The sequence below is a fragment of the Falco punctatus genome, assembly GCF_963210335.1.
Source record: "Falco punctatus genome assembly, chromosome: 5".
NCBI lineage: Eukaryota > Metazoa > Chordata > Aves > Falconiformes > Falconidae > Falco > Falco punctatus.
Genome location: NC_137584.1, coordinates 46255124 through 46278560, shown reverse-complemented (window position 1 = coordinate 46278560; position 23437 = coordinate 46255124). Strand labels below are relative to the sequence as shown.

Here is a 23437-nt window from a genome sequence, read left to right as displayed (position 1 = left end):
TCATTTCCTCACTTTGCAGAGGTACCTCAGCTAAAATTGTATCTGTCTATGAGTGAAGATACCATCCACTATGTATGGTACCATATGGATCACATATGTATCTCAGGTGCTCATTTAATATCTTCAGTCACATTGCGCTGTGCAGGAGTCCTAACAGCAATTGTTTCAGCACCTTGGGATCCAGGCACATCATCTCCCACCCTGTTTCTGTAGGAATCACCTTCACCACACTCTGCACACAAGCCTCTGGCTGCTGCTTCTGGACATCTGTGTGAGCGTATCTCTTTGGAAATGAACTTTGGTTGCCTCTAGCTGCACAAGGAAAGTCCTTGACAGTAATATTGCCACAACCTCGTTCTAAATTAGGTATAGTAACTGACACTTGCTGATTTTTTTCTTTGACAACTCAGTATTTGTGTTATATAAAATACTTACTGCAGTCTGTACTTCTGGAGTACATTCATCTCTTGTCTCCTCTACCGTCAACTCTGCTACAGGCAGTTTCTCTTCTTCTGAAGGCTCCTGCTTTGCAAACAGCTCTTCGTTGGGAGCAACCGCTTTGATGCTGTGAAACACTCTGTCATGTGATGAAGATTCCTCTGCTGTCCTCTGCTCTTCAGATATTTCTTCATGGTCTTCTACAACTGCTCCTTCACATGCCTGCTGCTGTTTTTCATCTCTCAATACATCTAAATTTTCATATCCTTTGCCTTCTTTAATTGCAACAGATACTTCACTTCCCTCTGAACCTTCGTGTAGAATCAGCACTCTCTGAATGCTCTCTGCGCTTCCCCGGGGCTGGAGGCCATCCTCCTTGTGTTCTCCTTTTTCCAAGGACTGTTCAAGCAAAACAGTTTCCTGGCCTACAATGTTGCCATCTGTAGCATCATCTTTCACTTCCGACTCAGTTCCTTGTACTGTTGTAGTTGTAGTTGCTGTCACGGTTCTTTCACTAACCAGCTGTGCTACATCTGCTGACTTTACTCTTTCAGCAACTTCATGAAGAACTTTTTGTGTCCGTTTGTCCAATTCTTTCAAATTTTGTTCGGTGGCCTCTACTTCTTGTACAGGTGTAACTTCCTCTGTAGTATCAGGGGTTTCTAACAACTGTGAAACAGCAGAAACCATCTCAGTTGTCTCCTCAGCAAGGGACACTTCCATTGTCTCTTCAGTGCAAGAAGCTTCTGCTGTCTCCAGAGCTGTCACTGCTTCTGAGGTTAGCTCTAGCTCACTTGCTGTGGTGTCATCACTTACACCCTTTCTTGTCTCTGGCACTGTCTTAGCAGCTACCTCTGCTTCTTCCACAATAACATCAGATTCAAATGTTTTCTCAGTTTCTTTCTCTTCCTCTTCTTTTGCCTGCTCAATGCACTCTGTCAGAGCAGCAGATATCCAAGACGGTGACCTTTCTTCAATACTGGTAACTGCCCTTTCCCCTTCCACAACGGTAACAGTAACTGCATGTACAAGCCCTTCATGTGCTTGCTCAGTTCTTAGGGTCTCCTCTAATTTTTCTGTTCCCTCTTTCTCTGAGATTTGTTCTTTCATTGCTTCAGCATCTTTCACTTGCTGGGCTTCAATTTTCTCCTGCTCTGCTGCTTCGTATTCAGATAAAGGAACAACAGCTGGAATATCTGAATCTTCTTCTGTTGTTTCTGCCATGTCTTCTCTTGCTTGTCTAAGATGAGTTGGTTCTGGCTTTCCATCTGACTTTTTCTTCCTACGCCCAGGCATTAATTTTCTAAATGGAACCCATGATTCATCTTTTCCAGGCTCGCCATCCGATGTTGAATGCTCCAGGCTAGATCCCACAACAGAGTCTTCAGTTCTCTCTTCCATTCTGGTTTTGGATCTCCTTCTTGGAGTGACTAGTCTTTTAAATGATTCCCATGTTGAAATACCTTCACCTTCAGATGGGCTTCCAGCCTGTTCTGGGGAAGAATTCCCTTGTCCTTGATCGCTTTCCTGAGAGCTAGTAAGAATTGCATCTGTTGCTGTTTCTTTGCTCTGTCCAGACTCTTCTATTTTTTGGCTTTCTTGACCAAGCTTATGTTCAGTTTCTTCATCAGATGATGATGATTTCCTGGCTCTTTTCTTTGAAGAACCTACACATATAAAAGCTTCCCAGGACACAGAGGTGTCAACCTTCCTTTTGGGCTCTTCTGTGATTTTCTCTGGTTTCTGGTCCATGCCATTCTCTTTTAATTCTCCCTGATTTTCATCAACAATGTTTTCAGTTGCAGACACTGCAACACTCTTTGTCTTATCAATTTCTTCTTCTTTATCACTTTCAGAAGGTCTTCTGACACGTTTTTTGGGAGTCACCATCTTTTTAAATGATGCCCAGGGTGTAACACTTTCTCTTTTCCGCTCCATATCTGAAATTGCAGCATCTTCATTTTCAGTGACCTGCATTCCATCTACAGATTTTTCCAAAGAAGGAATTTCATTCATCTCTTCAGGAGAAGAAGCAGAACTCTCCCCCTTCTGTTCCTCTGGGCTATCTGGGGAATCTGATAACTGCTGAATTGGTTCACCCTGTTCCCCTAACTTAGATTCTTCCCTTTTGCCTTTATGCTTCTTTCCAGACAGTTTTTTTAATCCGGTACCCGTGAAGAGTTTCTTTAAAGGGCTGCCTTGTAGTTTAGTTTTTTCCTGAGAAGAGAGCAGTTCAGCTTCATTTATGATGGCTTCCGGAGTCCTCTTTCCAGCTGCCTCTTCAGGAGTTATTTCTGTGGTTATTTCATCTGGTTTGATAGTATCAGTTGTAACTATGCCAGTTTTTCCCTGTGGTCTTTCGTCAGTGGGTTTGATGGACTGTTGATCATCCTCTGTGTCAACTGAATGTTCAGAAGCAGAAAAGGACTTCAACCCAGGAGCACTCAGAGTCAGTTTTGTCTCATCTGCTTTGCTTTCTTTCTTCTCTGTGGTTCTATCCAGAGCGTCTCCTTGTGTGATGTCTGCTGTGGGTGACATTTTCAATTCTGTTTCCTCTGTTTTTCCATCAAGTGTTTCTTTCCCCAGTGGGGCAGGTTCCTTTCCTTCTCTTCCTTCAGACTTTTTAAGCTGTTCACTAGAAATTTCAACTGCCAAAGATCCTGCTTTGAGTTTCTCTTCAGAGGATATTTCAGCTCTGTCATCTATTTCACACTTTTCCATTGACTCCAGTTTTTCTCCCACAGGCAGGACTTCTGAGGATGTTTTCAGTTCTCCATTCACACTGTCAGTGACAACGGGTACCACTGACCTTGGTTTTGGTGGTTTCTCTGTCACCTCACTTTCTTTCTCTCCTTCTTCAGCTTTTTCTTCCTTTTTACCAAGATCTTCTGGGACTTCCACAAGTTTCCTTTCTTGATCATCCTCTTCAGCTTTTTTCTCCTTAGCACCTTCTTTAACAACTGCTACTGCTACATCCTCTTTTTGTCCCTGCTCACCATGCCTGATTAGCCCTTCCTTCTCACTTGCTTCAACTCCTGTGGCTGCCACAGTCTTTTTTGACTCTTGCTCTTCTCCTTCAGCTTGCTCCTCATGCGCTTCAATAGTTACTGCTGTCACATTCCTCTCTTCACCGTGCTTCTCGAACTCAGGTTTCCCTTCCTTTTCACTGGTTTCAGTTGTTAATGTTGGTCCCTCTTTTTCTTGCTCCTCTTCTTTCGTAGGAGACTGTAGTTCATCTTCTTTAGGCTTCCTAAAACTCTTCTTTTTTCTAAATCCAGTCCATCCCTGAGTAAAAAATTTTCTTAATGGCGATGCAGTATCAGTGACTAAGGCAGCTGACTGAGAACAAACCTCATTCGCCTCTGGTGTTTTAGGAGATTCATCTTCTGGTTTTTCATTTTTCAGTGTGTCTTTGGTGTTGTCTTCTGCAGACTGCGCATCCTCAGGCATCGCTGTTTCTTCTGAGCTGACTTCTTTTTGATCATCAGCTCCTTCAGGGACTTGTGTTTCCTTTTTTACAGTAAGCAGTTGAACTGGTTCTGATTTTCCTGTCTTTTCCTTCTTCACTGTAAATCTGAACCCAACAAATTTAAAAACCTTTTTAAAACCCAGATCATAAGACTGTGGCTCAGATGCGTGGTCTTCTGCATCTTCTTCCAAAGATGGCAACTGTTTAATTGTATGAGCATCCTCTTTCTCAGCGTCTACACCGTCCTTGGTGCTTGAGTCAGATGGACTTGTCTCCATAGTTTCAGTGTCTTCCTTCAAAGTTAAACTAGAATGTTCTGTTTGTCCAACTGTTTAAACAACAAAACCAAAAACTCAGTTAGTTTCCTTCTCAATTTAATGCTATATTATACCTTTATATAAACAATCTTTTTTCGTTTTTACCAAACTTCCCTAAATATACTTGTTCTATTATCTGTGTGCCTCTTCTATGTGCTATTAACTTTTTTAAGAACTAGTTTTTGTTCTAAGATTACTATAATTCCTTTCCTTCCTTGTATCATTGTATGAGTCTTTCCAAAGTTTATTTCCCGTCATTACTCAAAGAATATACAGTACAATATATGTAATTATTCCTGAAGCAAAGCTCAGTACCCTTTCCACACAGGGAGAGACCTCTGAGAGAAAAGGAAACAAACAATAAAAAATTGTGTTGACCTAAAATGATTACAAGAAAAGAAAAGCTCATTTTACAGCTTTGTCCCCCCAAAATACTAAGATTTGAAAATGCCCAAGGGAAATTTCCCAGTTTTCTGAAAACTTGTAACTCCCCACACAGTTACATTACAACATACTTGTTTTAAAGATCATGAACCTTGGAATTCTCTCATACATCACATCACCACTAATGCCACACAGAAAGCTCATCTACAGCAACTCCAGCTCGCTTAAAATGAATGAGGTTGTTACTACGCAAGCAGGTAAAATCATACCCTCCGCTGCTCACAAGTCTATGTTTGCACTGTCTCTTGAGCACCATTTGAGTTTTTCCTCAGGACACTGGCAACCACCATCTCAGTCCTGGTGAGACAATTTAAGTATTATCACTCCCTCTGGCCATGAGCTGCCTAAGTTCACAGGCTGGCATTTAAATTAAACCCCCTGAAATGCAGCAGTTAAGAAGCCAGCACACATCCATCTTGGAGCACAAAATCACAAGCACCCTATGGCCCAAGTAAGTAACTTTGCAACGAAAATGTGGAAAGGAACAAGGATATCAAGCCTCTGAAGTTCTGCCATTCAAACACAAAAAACGAGCAGGTAAAACTGCTGTTGCCTATAAGGAGAATTTTAATAATAGTAGTAACTGTGTGATGAACAGCGCAACATGTGAAGATAAAATCTATAGCATCTTCAAGATACCAAAAGATTCTTGGGCTTTGATACTGCCAGGGTTTCTGTTTAACGTTGTTCCTGAGCCTTGGTTTTGTGGAACAGGTGAAAGTGCGAGGCCATGAGGGAGCACACTCCTCTCTGACCAAATGTTAGAATGCTAAGATGACAAAATAAAAGAAAGAATAATTAATGTTAAACAGCAACATCCTGGGAGGAGGCATGGCCCCTTTCTTTTAAGTTGTACATATGTTACTTCAATGCCTAAAGGCATGCAGGAGGCAACTTTCAAAAGTACAAATGCATCACTGAATTCCCCAAAGTGATTTAGCTTTTATTTGTTCCATCTTTAAGTTGATCTAACTCTGCATTTGGCCTTGCTTTGTGCAGGGGCTGGACCACCTGCTCTCTAGAAGTCCCTCCCAGCCTAGATGCTTCCTCGATTCTGCTTGCCTACATCCCCTGCGGAAAGAACTGCATCTTCCTAAGCACATAGACAACGCGGTCTAGGTAAGACTGATACAAAATTAAATCTGCAAGTATTCTGGCTTCTAATAGCTATGTGGAGGGCAAATTACATTTATATTCACTAGCAGCAGCCTAGTGGCTGTTGTTTCTCAGTTGACATTAGGAAAGCTTTTTGTTTTTCCTTTATCTAACAGTTTAAAATTATTTACTTCAGTTGGTACCTCCTAATTCACTTAAAAGTCTGACCTCTGGTAACATCCTAATTCCCTGAACACTTTAAAAACATTCAAACTGAGTAATTTGTGATGAAACAGGGTAAGAAGAAATGGACATTTTCCTGAAGAAGCCAGGATTATTATTCCATTGGTAATACACCTCTTGCAAACACCAGAACACTCCACAAGCAAAAATAACTCACTGCGAGGACACTTTGGACCGTGGCAAGGTAGGGAAAGGAAATGAGGATGTAAGCACAGCTAGAAGCAGCAATAACACATCTGAACTCACTTTTCATTTTAAAATGCTTACCAAAGAAAAACTGATGTGATTTATTTTACTAATATTTTTGGACACTAATGAATCAAACATTATGTAGTTGTATGCTGAGACTATACAAGGATAAAGCCAAGGGACTGGTTTTGTATCTGTGTTAATTTATTCCCAGGTCCAGAAATAAATTCCTTGTCATTTCCATCAAATTATGTAATTTAACAGAAAGGTTATCATGGCTTAATGGGAATTCACAAAGTTAGAGGCATTTCTTCAAATACTAAGGTACATATTTTATAGCTATTTAGTAACAAGTACTTTGATATATTCTTCAGTTTGTCTACACTAGAAGTAATTTTTCTGGCTGAACCAGGTATGAAATTAAACACTGATCATTTAATGTTAAATAAAAATTTGTTCATGAGCCAGGCCTCTTCACGCTTCTGGTGGAAAGAGTCTATAGAGTCTCCCTTCTGTTCTCCCTCAGTCCTGCACTAATGCCAGTGTGCTTACCCTTAGACACATGGAAATCTCTATCTCCATCTGACAGGGCTTAGATAAAGGTAGAACAAAAACCGGGGCTGAGTGCCAGTGGGGAATGCTGGGTCTAAGTGGGAAAGACCAGAAGCAGGAAGGCAGTAGGAGTGGAGGAGAAGTCAACAGACACTTGTGACTCTCACCAGGCAACTAGAGACACAGCTCTCCAAGGGTTCCTCGTTCCTCTTGCAAACGCTCCCTGGGAACGCATGCGTACCGTTTTGAAAATCTTGATCTTTCAAACATATTATTAAGAGTTTATAGCTGCAGTTGAGGCTGCATTGCTTTTTTTTATTTATTCCTAGAATACAAACTTAGTGTTCAAGAGGAGTTTCAAGGTTTTACAGGTAAACAGGATTACTGAAAGAGGGGAATGATATAGAATGCGAGTGAATGAGGTATTCCATTTCCAAAGTGAGAGATAAGATACATGACTATAGCGTGTAAAGGTATCTCTTCATATTCATGATCGGCAATCAAAGGATTTTTGCTTATTCCATTTATAAAATATGTTCATAACACCCTAACATAAAGACTATGTCTCTGTAAAATGCTTTGCAGGTGAAAAGAGCCAAATAACTATTACAAAATCTGCAGATACGGTGTATGTATTAAGATAGGAAATACAATCATAAAAACAGAGAACACAGAGTTTAGAGACATAGTGATAAGCTTTCAAACCTGTCAAATCAGGCTGACAGTAATTAGGTCTTCCTAGTGAGTCCAGCAAACATGCTACCTTGCAATACTTCGCTGAATAAATTGCAAAAGGAAAAACTAACAGAAGTATCGCCTGACTGCAGATGTACTTTTAATACCAGTCTGAAAAGCTGCAGCTGTGCTACACACCTCACACTTCCATCGCTCCCTCATAGCACACAGTGGGTATATGCAGACTTAGTCTACGAACCCTTCAATTCCACAACAGAAATCATGTAACCGTTAGCTGCTAAGTGACCTGCTGCCATTGTCCCCAGTCTCTACTTTGTCTGCTTCCTTCACATTTAAACCCCTGAGGAGTCTTTTAAACAATTTCCAATGCACTTCCTCAGCACTCGAGGAGAGAGTTGCCATTCAGGAAATCTGCCTGCATGCTGCCAGGAGGCTGCCACTGTTGTGTGACAAGCCTGCAGTCAATATATACCCAAGTCATACTTTCACAAGATACACCCCAAAACGTGTTTTTGTATCCAATGGGGCACTAGAGAAACAGAAGACTCAAGAAGTCAATTGTACATGCTGAACTTTAAATTTAGCAGTCAGATTCTTTAATGATGTTTTTATGAATTATATTCTTGGTGTCTAAACATTGTTAGTGCACTTCTCAATGCAAAGCAAACCATGAGTAACTCCACTTGGAAAGGTTTGGAAGTAATTTACACAATGTATTGTTGTTCAGAGTACTGTAACATGTCATTACCACAGGTATTTTGGCAAGACAACTAGCACTTTCTGAATGAATTCATTGAATTTGAAAGCATCTTTAAGAAACACAGGATATCTTCATCAAAATATCTACCAGGAAAAAAAAAATCTAGTAAAATATTATGAAGACAATTTCTTTCGGTATGTCTTGAGCAGGGCTGCACTTCACCAGCTACATGCTAGTCAACGAAAACAATACAATAAAAATATATCCAGAGGCAGCAATAAAAATCAAAGGTGATATCGTAAAACTGATCCACTTTGCTATTTAAATCCACTGTGGCTAAGAACGAACGCTGAAATTCTACTGTAACTGCTTACATACAAGTCAACATTTTTAAATGAATCAAGGTGCTGCTTCTGTTTTAATAACTGCAAGTGTTTTATTTTATTCTGAAAGAAACATGAGATTGACAGTCTTAGGGAATGAAAAATGGTTGATTTCACAATTTCATAGGTAGCTTACTCTATGGTAAGAATTTATTTCTGGTTTATCAGAAGTATACTGATCAGATGTTGGAAAATAAGTATTTTCAGAATGATTGAATTTCTGTCTCATCTTATTAAAAATGATATTAATAAATAACTCTTCTCTTTTAGTAGGTTGACAGACACCGCTGGCAGTGCAACTTAACTGCTCCCACCATCTCATCTGTCTCTAGAAGTGAAAATGTGTTTCTCCCCTTGCAGTTGCCAGAGAGTTAAAAAAAAAAAAAAAGAAAGAAAAAGCACTCTGACTGCAAGAGTTAAATCCACAGCACTTCATGTGCTTGCAGTCAACCATGTCAACATCTGGAGCTGGTTGACTTTTCCCCCCAAGGATTTGCAGCACAGCACTGGATTTTTTCCATGAATTCCCTACATTCTCAATCTCTCAGATGGATGTCACAAACACCCAGCGCCCGCCTCACAAACTCCACTGGCCACCAAAAGGCTCCAGAGGACTTTGTGCTGTTTTCATTTACTCAGTGTTTAAGTATTTAGGGCCAAATCGTACTTTCAGTCACATACACAATACTCTCCATAGGTTTGCATGGGCGTAAGCAAACACTGAAGCCATAAGGCTGAAGGGGTATTTTACAATCATTTGCCTCCACTGTGTCTAGATTTGCTACGAATAAGACTTGTAAATAAAAGAAACATCTACTGCTCTAAAACTCACTCAGAAGGCAATGAAAAAAAATAATTTGAACAAAGTGTCCATGATACACCAAGCTTTTATTCGTTAAATGCAGTTTTCCCTTAACCCCACAATTTGTCAAATTATTATTAGAATCATTTAAACACAAAGTCAAGAAAGGGTAAAAACTGGTAAGGATGGGGAAGCAGCAATTAAAAAACAAAACACAGTTTGAAATTACATTATCTATGAAAAACCTGCCCTGAACAGATTTATTTAGAATAAAGTAGCTGTTTGGAATTATTACTGGAATTGAATACTTGAGCAAATTAAAAAAAAAGGGCAAGTTATGCTTTTAGGTTTTCATTGCAGAGTGTAAAAACTGAACATTACACCACAAATCCTGATTCTTTTAACCACAAGTTTCAGGAGGATGGGTTTAACAAATCAAGCAAACACACCACCCACTTCACAGTAACAAAATAACACAGAAATATGTCCAGGTGTTACACTTCTATGATTTTTTTTTTTAATTTTATTTTAACTACAAGGTTTAAAGTCTGTGACACTGCTGCTTCTTGACAATATATTTCACAAATTCTTCCTTCCTTTCCCTACTATTCACGATATTTCTTTCCATTTCAGTGTACAAATAGTTCTTTCATGGAAAGAATACAGCTTCCTTCCCCAATCTATTCACTGAATTATTTCTAAGGACCGACTCGCCACGTTAATTGTGGGGCGGGAGTTCTTTCATAATAATTAAATAATGATGGAGGATTTACAGAGGTTTTTGCATACTAAATTTCACAGTGCATACATGCAATTCATGAGCTTTCGAACCATGTTGTTCTTTCCAAGCTTTAGAAACAAATACCATTAAATTCAGCCTTCAATTTTCCGGTATTTGAGTGGCAACTGAAGAGTGAAGTTTTAAGACCTCACATACTTTTGTGTGCATTTTTAAAAAAGGAAAAAACCTGCAAAATAGCTGTCATTTCTCATGGCTTAGAACTCCTTAAGAAAGCAAAAGCAATGTCCCCAGAAAAGGACACTGTACATAACCTCATATTAAAAGAGAGCACCATAATTTCCGCTGTGATGCTGTAACATTCCTCATGAAACTTTATTTTTAGAAGATAATGCTTTAGCTGTACTTGTCTGCTCCAACCTACAGACCAACTTCTCAAATTCCAGCAAGGGAAGTTACGCATTTCATTCATTCAAGATTTTAAGATATTTCTTCTTTCATTTCAATGTTTCAAGAAACACCACTAAAGATAAAAAAACAGTAAAGTTCTTCAAAAATTATTTTGTTTGTTTGTTTTTACACCAGAAGGGTCATTAGCCATGGCTTGGACATACAGTTACTGTAGTTAAAGATTCTTCATTAAATGAACTTAGAATAATGAACTGCTCTCAGCTGTTCCGCTTGGGAACCAAACCGGCATGCTACAAATATTTATGAAATTTCATGGTTACCCATGCTGTCCGTGTCTCACATTCAGTGACTTGGTTCTGCTTTTTAAAATAAAATGTATTCACCAAGCATAAGATAGATGCAACACTAGCAGTCTGGTATTTGAGGGAGAAAAAAACCCAACAAATCTACTCTGCTAGGAGCAAGGACAGGATAAGCAGTAACAGCTCAATAAATGCTGGAACATTTTTGAGAAACCCTAATGATTAATAATGAAAATGCACAATGAAAAACAGATTGGAAATTTTCTTTATCGAAACGACTGCATAAAGCATAACAAAAACATTGTAGACAAACTTACCACAAAGGAGATGTAGCTGCATCTGCACGAATTAGACACACGATCGCGTAAGACACTCCTGCATACCAATAAGGAGAGGCACTCTGCCCCTTCCAAGAAATGGCAATCTGTACTACAAGCTAGATGCAGTTCTTGCAAAACGTACTATAGAAGCAGCTGTGCTGTAGCCAAAATCCAAGTTTCTCCAAGAATTATTAAATAAGGAAAACTTCAAACGATCAAACCGTGCAACCCTATGAAGAGACTGCTTTTGAAAAACAGTTTAACCTTTAATTACTAACAATAAAGGGAAATAAAAAAAAAATAGAAAACCCTTGAGGAAAAAGACTCAGCATGTGATAAGCTCATTAAACATCGAGTTTAATGAAAACCCTATTGTAAACAGCAGTAGGATATCTCCTCCCCTACTAACTGATTCAAATCACGTACAGTCCTCCCCAGGGTCAATTCCAAACGGAGCCGGACTTCTACAGTCTTTGTTGTCAATATGTATTGTAAAGTTAAAGTATTTTGCGTGAATAAGCCCCCACTATTTGTTGAATTCATTCACTAGCTCTAGCAAATAAAATATAAGCGAGTAAATAATTAATACAATGAAATAAAAAACCTTCCTAGATAGTTAACCATCATCGACCTGAGGGAAATTCTGACGTAAATTAGTGATCTGTAGTAAACAACGGTGGGGTTTGTTATTTAAATTTCATAATGCCACTTTGTTTCCTAGAGAAAGACACAAGTTTGTGTAAAACCAGATAATTATTTTCCTTTTAATTCTTTGCTCCTCTGGATACTCTCTCTTCAGAAAGCCCAACTAGTTTATGGTGTTAGCGCTCACACTTCAGCAGCCCATGCACTGCTTTCTTAAATAAGATGTACAGAGTTCAATGCATAGATAGCACCGAGGTTTTGATATCACCGGCTGGGATCCCGCCACCACACATGCATGTAACACACCCCCGCACAAGCACCGCCACCGCCTTAATCTCCTCGGGATTTTGCTTCATTAAAATTAAAACAGCTGTAAAGTAACAGCTTCATTTCTCTCATGCAAAAATTTTTGCAACATATAAATGACGCTCGCTTCTACGTTTCCTTCCATTTCACCACGGTTAGTGGTATTTTGCTGCTCTACTGCTAGATTAACATAAAACAGCATCATCAGTGTGGTCCCTCTTGCTTTTTTTTCTGTTCCTCAATTTCAGATACCATGTCATATTCCAGTACCGCGGGAAAAAAACCTAGTTAGCATCTTCAGATCTGTAGAAGCCTTGCAATACAAAAGCACCACATCTAATATCCGATGGAGGTGATGAGAAATGTTAAAGTTTCAGCAGCCTTCACTTGGAAGCGGTTCTCACTGAAGGTATTTAAGACGGACCTTTTAACCCCTAACGCCCTGCCGGGAAATCTAGGGAAAGTACAACATACTTTGGAAAGCCGAAGAAGCCCCACAGCGAGTGGCAGAGCCGCTGCAGCCCAAGTGCCCAGGCACCGAGAGCCACCAGCGGAGGCAAAACCGGCCCGAACGCCCGTGCGGGTCCCCGCCGCGCCTCACCCGCCATGGCCACGGTCCCCAGCATCGCCGGGCGGCTCCGGGCCGGGCCGCGTCCCAGGTACCTCCTGCGCGCCGTTGGGATGCGGAGTGGGGGTTGCGGAGGGGGGATGCGGAGGGGGCGATGCGGAGGGGGGGATGCCGCTACCCCGCTCCCTCGCCCGCCCCCGCCCCGCCCCCCGAAGCGCGGCGCAGCTCCTCCCCGCCCATCGCTGCCCTGCTGGCAATTAAAATCATTACGGCTCGAAATACCCGGCTTGCAACTCCCTTGGGCCGCTGACTCTTTTCCCGCTGACCAGAGGAGATACCGGCTCCGCAGCCAGCGGCCGACACCGACCGAAGCGCCGAGCGCTGCAGCTCCCGCTTCTGCCACACCTTCCCGATGGCTCTGCCAGAGTATCCCGGCCAAACCTCAACAGATGCTCGTTAACAGCCCTGAAGCAGTTTGCCCCTCAAACAAAAAACCCACATGAAACACTTTTGTTTCTCCGTACTGAAACATTTCCTCCTTTGCCTATTAACAGTCACTTTGTGGTTGAGATTCTTTTTTTTTTTTTTTTTTTTTTTTTTTTTTCTGCTTTCATTTGTTTGGGTTTTTTGAATTGGAATTCTCAACAACCTGATTACATCATAAATTGTCCCAAATTCTCCTGTCCCAGGTTTCAAAAAAGTATTACTTCAGATGCTTGTAGTATAGTACTGTGATGCTGCAGCAACTCTTCCTGCTAGTAAAAAGGGATGCAATTTGATAAACCAAAATGTAAAGGATCAGTTGGTATCTGATACAGGACCTCGTATTACAGTAGCCAGTGTAATCCATAGAAATCTTGTTATCTCCAAAGTTCTGATGATACACAGAGACTTGTGCCAGCCAACCACAGCCCCTGTCTGCAGCTCTGACTGCCAGCACCAACTTCCCAGTGAATTCACCAGGCTTCCCCTCGGTTTAATCTGATAGTGGCAACTCTGATGAGTCTGGATCACCTCTCAAATGGTCTTCTGAATGTGAGACTCAAATAATGACAACAACAAATCAAGCAACTCAGGAAACATTCAAATCGTAAATATTCCTTTACTATAGACAACTACCTGTGTTGCCTCAGCACTCAGTGTCACGATGCCTTATTTCTGACTTCACAGACTTTGCAAACAAGGTGAAATAAAGAATGAGTGGGGAATGTGAAGAAGTGCAGAGTTAAAATGATGTATTTCTCTACGTGGAGCATTTAAGAGATACCTCTGCCCCACTTTTTTTCATCTGCCTAAAGACATGTGGACCAGGCTCTGTAAGGTCCAGAGGGGTGGATATGAACTGTTACGAATACCTGAATGCGGTCTTTACTTGAAGAGCTATCTTTTCAATGCCTGACCAGACAGGTTTTATTTGTCTCTATGGATGATGTCATTTTCAGCTATTGTTACCAGAAAACACATGCTGCATTGCCTCCATAAAGAGCTTTTTCACTTTGAGAACAAACCCGAAGAATGGTTTTCCGTTTCACATAAACTATGCTACCATGTAGGCCTGGTTTCATGGGCAACAGTAAAATAAATCCTGACTAAAACAGCAGCAGCACACAACCACATGAGAGATAATTATCAAAGAAAGCGAAGACTTTTCAGGCAACCTACTCGCATCCAAATTCGTAGTGCTACACCTATGCCCGCAACACATCATGCATGTGGTCACATGTAACTATCTGCATGCAAAGGGAGTATCTCACCTCTTCTTCATTACACATCCTAGGAACACCATTTCTGTACAACTGAAGCTACAAGCCAGAATTATTCAACAGGAACTATCATCTTTGACTATTAACTTGAAATTCATGCTCCTTTAAAGGCCTTCTCTGTTACTTAATCCAGAAGCTGAATACCAACACGAAACCTTCTGACATTACTTCAAATCATCAGGTATTTTCTCTTCCTTCATGACTCGGGTTTAATGAGTATCCTCTCTCCATCCCTACCCACTTGAGAGTCAAATTTTAAAAAGAAGCAGTGTTTACCATGAGTGAAAGATAAAACATGTTGCATCCCATTTTTACAATGCCAAAAGCCTCTACCAATATGATAAAAAAAAAAAAAAAAAGGCACAAAATCTCAGCATAAAATATGGCAACCTTCCATTGGAATAATAGTGTCACAGCAATTAACCTGAAGATGTGGCAAGGAACTGCCGTTACTAGAATTCAAACCTCAAAGCACACTAAGGGCTACACAAATGCCTTCAGCTGCTCGGATGTGCTCCATCCTACCCTTTCCCCATCCCTCCCCTGCTCTCTCACACCAGCACTAGCTGCCTGCTCTGACAGAAAACTACCCCTTGCTCTTGCCACCCCTGCCAAAAAGGTCAGTGCGCAGCGGGATCACTGAAGCGGATCTCTCACTGCACGTCTGCAAAAGGGAGCAGAGGGAAGGGGGCAGCAGCAAGAGGCTGCTGAGGGCAGGAGGGGTGGGCTGCCAGTTTGCACAGGAGAAAGAGCAGCACATTTCCAACTGTGCAGCAAGGCAAGGAAGAGATTCCCAGGACAGAGCAGACAGGGGCGCCTACGATGAGAAAGGTTTTGTGATCAAAAAGCAAATCTGATTAAAAGCAGTAGGAAAGAGAATTTTAATCAAGGTAAAGCCAACAGAGCAGCAGCCTGTCTCTTGCCTTGAGTTCAAAATAGTTTATTATCATTAATATCACTAATGAATGAACATAAAAGGATTTCTGCCCTACAAAGGAAGAGACAGGCCCATGCAGCAGAAACTCCCAATGTAAGAAGTGGAAACCGAGCTGTTCCTTCAGGTGAATTGTCAAGAGACCAGCTGTGGGCAAGCAGAGGCACCACAGGGTGCATAGAGAGCAGAGAACCTCCTAAGGGGTAAGGGGGAGCATCCCCCACCACTGACACCACAGCTTCAGTCCACAACCCATTTGTTATCTGACCTCTGCTACAGAGAAAATGCATCCCAACAAAACAATGCCCTAGAAGAAGCACTTGAGCAACCAAGAGACCACGTGAGTAACTACCTACCTGTTCGCTAGGAGACCGCTAATTGAGCCCCATTTCAACTGCTCACTCCATTTAGCACGCAGGCCTCTCTGATCTGCCCGCTGAACACAGGTTTTTACTCACCATTTGTTTCAGCAGCCTCTGCTTGCTCTCCAGGTGGTTCTTGGAGGGGTGAAGCCACCTCTGGCTGCTGCCCATCCAGTTCCTGAGGTGTTGTAACAGCTCCTGGCTGCTGTGGCTCCTGTGGTGGGACTTCATGCTCCAAATTGTCTGCGTTAACATGAGGTACTGATAAACTTGCATCTAAAACCTGCATGGTCAAGTATTGGTTGAAGGATGGTAGAGAAAGAAAGAAGGGAGAAAAAAAAAACAAAAAACCAAACATCAGTATTAGGCCAGGTTTTTTTCCCTACAGAATACTGTTCTTTCATTCTCATGCAAGCATTTTGGGAAATAAGTACTTTGGTGCAGTATTCCTCCTTCCCAAAATTATTAACTTTAATAAATCAAAGTAATTCTGTGAGAAAAAAATACATCAAGACATAATCTGGGGCTATTTATTTTATTGTTCTCCCACATGAAATATGTGGAAGAAGCAAGTCTTACAGACAATGGCCTATAACCTTGTGTAGAAATTGGTTTCTAGCATGAAGAAAAACCCCGGGATAATGTGAGTCCAGCTGATGGAAAGATATTTTTAATTCTTCTAAATGTCTGGCCCAATTTCCCTGATATATGCATGAATACCATCCACATTATAGCCTTTAGTATCGGTCCTCTGCTGACATGCTTATCTTATCATCACAAACAACACAACTACAAAGAAACTGAACTGTTCTGGACAGAAAGCAGAATATAAATCCCATGAGGAAATTCAATGAAACTGGAATTAAGCTAGAATTTTTGGGCCTCAGTTATTAGGCATAGATTATTCATACAGGGCAGAAAAAGCTTTGCAGTTCTTTGGGATTCTGCACTATAATATTTGAAATATTTTGTCTAGATTTGCTAATATATGTACAAAACAAATATCTTTTTCAGCTTCCACATTTGATACATTTTAATTATTTGTGTTGGTTTGCCATACAACAAGGAAGATACTTTCAGAAGCATATTTTTATTTAGAAAGTATGAAATGTGTTACGGTCATTAAAACCCACTTCTTTACCCTTTCATTATTTGTTTGATTAACTACCTTTCCAACCAATTGTATTACCTTCCAACAGAAGCCATTTCAGCTAATTAACCACGCCTTAAATCCCTATTCCTGAAGAGTAGGTTTAAAGTTCCTCTGGTAGAATGGCAAACTTTAATTACATATCATTGTCTTATTACTCAGCTGTGCTCCCAAAATGCCGCCATTGAAGCCCTGTTAATTAAGCGAAGGAATCACAGATACAGCCCATCTTTCAGTGTAATGTAACATCCAAACGCTTGAAGCAGCAAACTGGGATCAGGAAGATGCCATATTCCTGACGATTCTCTTCCAAACCCCACCAAAACAAGCTTCTGAATGAGGAGATCCATTTATTTATTTTTATTAGCAATTAGCCTGCTGCAACGGAATTTCAAATCAACATACAAAGTGCGGGGCAGACGGCTTTCCTCTTATCATTCCACCCCCTTTTCATGCGCTGGACGGGATCCAAGAGAAGCGCCGTACCCTGCTTCCACAGGCAATGAAGTGTGCGTTCGGGTTCCCAATTTTCAGTTCAGAAGCCCTTAATTAAGCCAAATTGTTTCCACCTGGTGTTGCTGCGCTCCTCAAAGCTGCCTTTCACAGCCACATAATCCACCTCACGAAAAAGGACCCCATTCTGCTCTACTGCCAATACCACAGATGGAATAATTTGGCTTCAGAGTTTTCACATGCTGAGACCAGATATTAAATAGAAGAAATATGAAATGGCTCAACACTCAGATTACATTCCCGCTTCTCACATCACCCTTTTCATAAATCTAAAACACAGGAACTCAGGAGGAACAAAAATGCCACACCACCGAACAAAGGCATGTAAACTCTGGGAAGCTCCTCCGCAGTTGCACACAACATTAACTGAATGCTAGTAACTGATTAAAGACGAGGAACAAATTGGCACAGAAAATAACAGCCTAATTCTTAAAGGGCTTTGAGATTCTTCAATACAAATTTATTACAGGGCAGTTATTTTTTTAAAAAAAATGAACTTTACTCATTCATTCTTGTAAGACAACTGCTAGTCCTGCAAACACAAGAAACTTAATTTTACTGGCTCTAAGGGCACTTGGCTATCTGAAGGTAAATCCACAGATGGCTATTTCAAGATGACACCTTCAGAATTAGCATCAACAATTCTTTGAAGTCACAAGAAAGGCAACAGCGCTGAATATCTTAGCACTCCTCACTTTACTCAAAGATTTCCTTGCCTTTCTTTCCAAACCTCCCCCAATCAGCAAACCATTCTAAAGCTAGTTGTATGTATAGACATACACGTATAGATGCATAGTCTACGATTTGCCTAAGTTCCTAATATGGACCTGCGGACCCTGCAGGGCACCAGGGTACAAAGGCATCAGGTACCACAATGCAGTACAGCTTGTCTCCTTTTTAAATTGAGCCCTGAGTGTTATGACAAAATATTATCTATGGTAACACTTAATATTCCCCCCGCTCCAAATTTATTCTATAGTTGCGATGCGTTCAGGAAAACAGTGACTATATATCATCCCACAGATTTGTGACCAAAACTCAGAAGTTACTGGATCTAGCAGATAACACTTCCGATCTGCAAAATGCTGTGATACATTTAATAACGTTTTTACATTTAATTCTGTTCTTCATACTGGAAAGTAATACTAAAACCAGTTTTTACTACCAGCTAGTATAATTATAATCCTTGTTCACTCTGTACGTAAATTCAGTTTTGAAAGCAGGACCCATCAGTCAGAACTGAGCAAAAATGTAAATACATTTAAAACCTCACTATTTTCAGATTTGACCAGACATGCAGTATAACCCTACCCTGCCAGGGAACGGGGACCTTTTTACCTCAGTCTCTTGAGAAGGAGTTTGATGTCATTCTTGGCCATACAAAGGCAAATTTAGATTTTCAAATCAAATGTTCCACTTTAAATAATTGAATAATCGCAGCTAATAAAATAATAGTGTTTTTGCAATTTAAAGTGCATGCAAGGGAGAAGAAAATATGCATCTTTAGGGGATTTTTAATGTGAAGGGAGACACAACAGCATTGTTAGTTTTAAAAAAAAGTTTTGTGTTCTGACACAAGTTGCTCAGGCTCTTTATGAGGGTCAGTGCAGTCTGTCCCAATGCGTTAGTCCTCAAAAGAAACTAATTTCAATTTTCACTCACATTAACCGCTTCATTTCTCTGAAGGGATCTAAAATGCAGTTTAGTCCAATTATGTCTAATTTAGTGAGTTGCGTTCTTAATTCCATTGGGAATAGCTGTAACGCTTAAACAACTATAAGTCAAAGTTTAAAGAGATGGGTGAAAACCTTAAAGAGAAAATTAATGGTATTAGGAATCCTGTTATTCAGCTCTGTGTATTTATCTACAGGTAATGAGACATTACAGTTGGCAGGTTTATCAACATTCATCAGGTGTCTGCAGCACACATTCATCACTCTCCTTTGATTATTGAGATTATTAATTAATTTATGAATATGTTGTCTCACAAATGCAGGCGAAACTGCAGAGAATTGGTTATCCAGTTTGCTGGTCCTTCAGCTTCTTCATTCCCCAAACAAAGGGCCATCAGTGAAGCAACACTTCAGCTTCTGTCATGCCACTACTATACATCATGTACATATTTTTTCCAAGACTTCTTTCACACCCACCACAAAGGTGGAAGCAAAGGGCAGCCAGCCAGCCAGTGAGAGTAAAATGCATAGGGCTTGTTACCCAGGTCACTCCAACCAACAGCAGTTTCTGCACCATTCTGCACACACTGTTAGGTCTGCCTGTTGGATCCCATTAAATGCACATAAAATTTAAAACATATAAAGTAAGTAACACAAAGAATTACAGGAGATATGGATGAACACCAGGTCCTGATCTCACCATATGCTAGCACACACTTCATTCATGCACTGCTCTGGAGGGGCTAGCAGCACCCAGCTTCTTCCCCCACCAGCAATCACCACCATTCCCAACATTCCTTGTACCAGACCCAAATCATTCCAGGGATTCCTCACACCAGGCCCAAATGCACCAGAGTTAATTTTGCCTCATTCTGTTAATCCTGCTACACTGATTCTACATTAGATTACTAAAATAGACAGATCCAGCTGTCTGAACAACTGAGCAAACTAACATAATGGTCTCTAATATTTTTCCTGAAGTTTGATTCTGAAACTTTGGGAAAGCTTGCAGCACTGTTAGTGTACTCAGGGGGTCAACTCTTAACACAAGCTGCTTCATTAAAGAGATCTTCAAAACACCAACATTTGGAAAAAAACCCTGAATTTAGGTCATTCCAAGTCTTTGTTCACAGCAGTTTGTCTTGTTTTGCATTAGTTAAGGCATTAGAGATTCATGGGATATTGCAAATTCCAGGTGGAGAAAAAATAAGGCCCTTAAGTCTATGAGGCACATTAACAGCATACGTAATTTCAGTACCTTACTTCTGGGTAACAACTCCTGCAGACAAAGCCAAGAGCCTTCTCCTTACCTTTCAGTCCCTCAGATCCATTCTATTCTGTCCTCAGCCCGATGCCATTGTGACACCTTCTCATGGACGACTACCCTCAAAATCCACATGGCTAAAACAAACCCAACAGTTTCTGCTCCCAAATCACCTCTGTGATCTCTTTTGGCAACCTGTGAAGGAAGCATTACTCCCAACCTGCCACTCTGGTCTACACCTTAAGCTTCATCCAACTTGAGCTCGCTCCCAGGTCTCGCATCTTTCAGCTCTTTCTGCACAACCATCCTTGGACACCACCTTACTCAACCATATACACATGGCTCTAAGTCATCCAGACCCTAAGGATCAGTTAGAGCAAGGACAGAGCACAAAGCAAGTTACTCTCAGTTAACTACAACCACAGCTTGCATTTCCAACCAGAAGGCCTTTCAAAGACCCGACACTCCTCTTTGCATCTCTTTAGCTTCTATCACTTCAAACACAAGCTAATTGCCTTGGCTTTCAAAGTGCCCAGACACTCCCTCTTCCACCTCCCTCTTATCTCCTGTATGATTAGGGGTTATTTCACGCTTTTGGTGGATCCATGACACCAATTTCCATTGTGCATTTTTTCAATTAAGCATTTTTATGCTTTCTCCCCAGCCACCCCACAGGCATGGGCGGACCTCCAAACTGTACCACCACACTGCATCACTTTCTTCCTTCCGGGAAAAAAAGGACTTAAAGGGAGTCAGACCCTGTCGAACCAGGAGATCCCTGCAGTCTCCTTATTCAGATCAAATGCCTCAAACCAAGGCTCTTAGAGACGAAGCCTAAGGACTATCCTTTGGTACTTGGTTTAGTTTTTACCATTGCAAATGTAGTATTTTCAGGCTGACACAGCTCCCTCACAAGAACGCAGTTGTTTAAACAGCAGATGTATGTCTGTCCCAGCTGTTATTTGTCAGGCGCTCAGACAATAAGACACTCTGACATCTCAGCTGGTAACCTCTTTAGAAGAGACAGTTCCAAATATTTACTGTCTAGAAGACACTTGCTCTCATTACAACGCAGGTAGTGTAATCGAGTTACTACTCAGAAATGGGAACCAACCCCAAAACACCTTCTGAACCAGTCGCTGCTCTTGAGTGGGGGCCCTCCCATGTGAGCAAGCCCGGAATTTACCACATGACATTTTAAAGCCATCGATTCCCATAAAAGATTATCTCTCCCAAACCTAGATTTTGCTGCAAGAATAGCCTATTCTATAGCATTCCAGTATTTTTCCAGATCCTCTCCTTAGAAGTCTTAGTACTGTTTCAGGCAGCTGTTCCAACACAGCTCTGCTCTGTCAGCAGGGCTGCAGAAAGAAACCTGCATTAGCATTGGTACCTTGAGCTTCTAAATAAAATCAAAGCCGGGTGGTGGTAGGGGGAGCGGCTGTAATTGCTTTAGCTGAGACACTGGTAGGATGACACAGCTCTCCTTGCATTACCCGCATGGCTGGTAGTTACATTCCGCCCCTTGGGACTTAGGAGGGTCCCACACTGGAATCTTTTTCCAGCTCTCCCTCATGCTCAGCATCCAAATAGGAAGTCAGGCAAGAGGTGCATCACTGCTATGAATGCAGAGGGAGCTCACAAGATGGAGATGCCTGACTGGCCACGTGTTGCCACTGACAGAAGCGTCACCCAGTTCCCTGCCTGCTCCCTGTCACAAGGTCCTGCCTGCTCCTGCTGCCCGAGTCCCAGAAGCCAACGCCTCTTGCTAAATCAGCAGAGAATAACCTTGCAAAGAAACTGAACAGCTTTCTAGGGGGTTCGCTCCTTGTACAAGCTCGCCCAGGGCCAGAAGCAGCAAAGAGAAGCTGCAGGTACCCTGGGAGGAGGCAGGAGCACAGGACCAATCCCATCAGACGCCTCAAAGCTTCCGTCAGTCCATGACACTCGAGGCTTGTCTGGTCTCCCCTACGAGACTAAAAGGATCTTGTTCCTACTTCTAGCACTATTATTACTGAAATTTGTTAAATCCTTCTCAGGCTGAGCTTCAGGCCTCCCTGCTGCTCAGGGCAGTCTGATGGGGAGGTTTCACAAGCAGACAGGGTCTACCAGCTCACTGCCACCAACAGGGAAAGTTTTTTTCATTTCCCCTTCTTCCCGCTGCAGATGTTTGCATCGTCCTGGATCTGGGTCTCACCTGGCCATCATAGGAGTCAAATTCATGCATTAATACATCAGGGAACTGGCCCAGAAAAAAAAAATCCACTGTTTCCTGAAGGGTTAGTGAGTTTAACCTGCTTACGGAAAGTTGAGGTGGGGACCAGGCACAGCATGAGGTGGGACTGCATCATGTTGGGCAAGACAGAGGAGATAGGTAGGAGAGGAAGAAAAGGACGTAGAAAAGAATATTGCTGCTCAAACAGCAAGGCGATAACTCTACCAGATAGATCAGCCTTTGGTGGGACCACACCCCATCCCTGGATTTCAACAGGACTTTGGGTGTTGATACACAAATCTGATGGATTCAATTCAGGCATGCAAATGGATTAGTACCTCCAGGATCTGTCATGCTCCCCTGCAGGGGGGGCCTCCCGCAGCGGGGCAGCTATACAAGATAAGGAGCAGCTCCCACAATGCCAGAGTTTAAGCCTGGTCTGCTACAGCAAAAAAAAGCCACCAGTTTCAAGTTCCAGTAACATGCTGGACTGGAAACTCTGGAGCTGCCTTTTCTGTAATTCACCAGCAACCTGTGAAAGGATGGGGTGAACAGCTGAGGTCCCAACCCATGGAGCCCACACTGAACCCGCAGGGCTTGCGAGCCAACATCCAAGGCTCCTAAATATCTCTAGCACCGCAGACAAAGTGCTTTACAGGGTCTCTCACTTCTCCTGGGCTGTAGAAGTCAGAAACACTGAAACATACACTCTGCCTTCCAGTAACCAGGACACCTCTAAAGCTGGTATCTGGCCAAAGAGTCACATGTGAGTAACAAAACAGCTACAAATTTGGTCCTTTCTAGAAGAAAAGGCAAAGAGGTTTTTCATCTTGTACAAAATACAACTATGCCATGAAAGAAACCTGATTAAACATTTTGTGGGCTTTCAAGTGACCAAAAGCACAACTGCTGTGAGATTTTATAACCTATGTTAGACTAGTTGC

General features: G+C 41.6%; 1 protein-coding gene across 3 annotated transcripts in view; it reads right to left on the bottom strand.

The window, feature by feature from the left end:
* The window catches only part of AKAP12 (A-kinase anchoring protein 12), a 48012-nt gene that overhangs the window by 5524 nt on the left and 19051 nt on the right, over window positions 1-23437 (bottom strand). The window contains exons 2-3 of one of the 3 annotated variants that reach the window (XM_080389683.1): window positions 15775-15961; window positions 436-4235 (exon numbers count right to left, since the gene is read on the bottom strand). In XM_080389683.1, coding sequence (XP_080245809.1) covers window positions 436-4235; window positions 15775-15961 — 3987 coding nt within the window. Of the gene's footprint in view, window positions 1-435; window positions 4236-11097; window positions 11244-12652; window positions 12775-15774; window positions 15962-23437 lie in introns of those variants that run through there. The other 2 variants (XM_080389685.1, XM_080389684.1) reach the window with 2 other exon arrangements.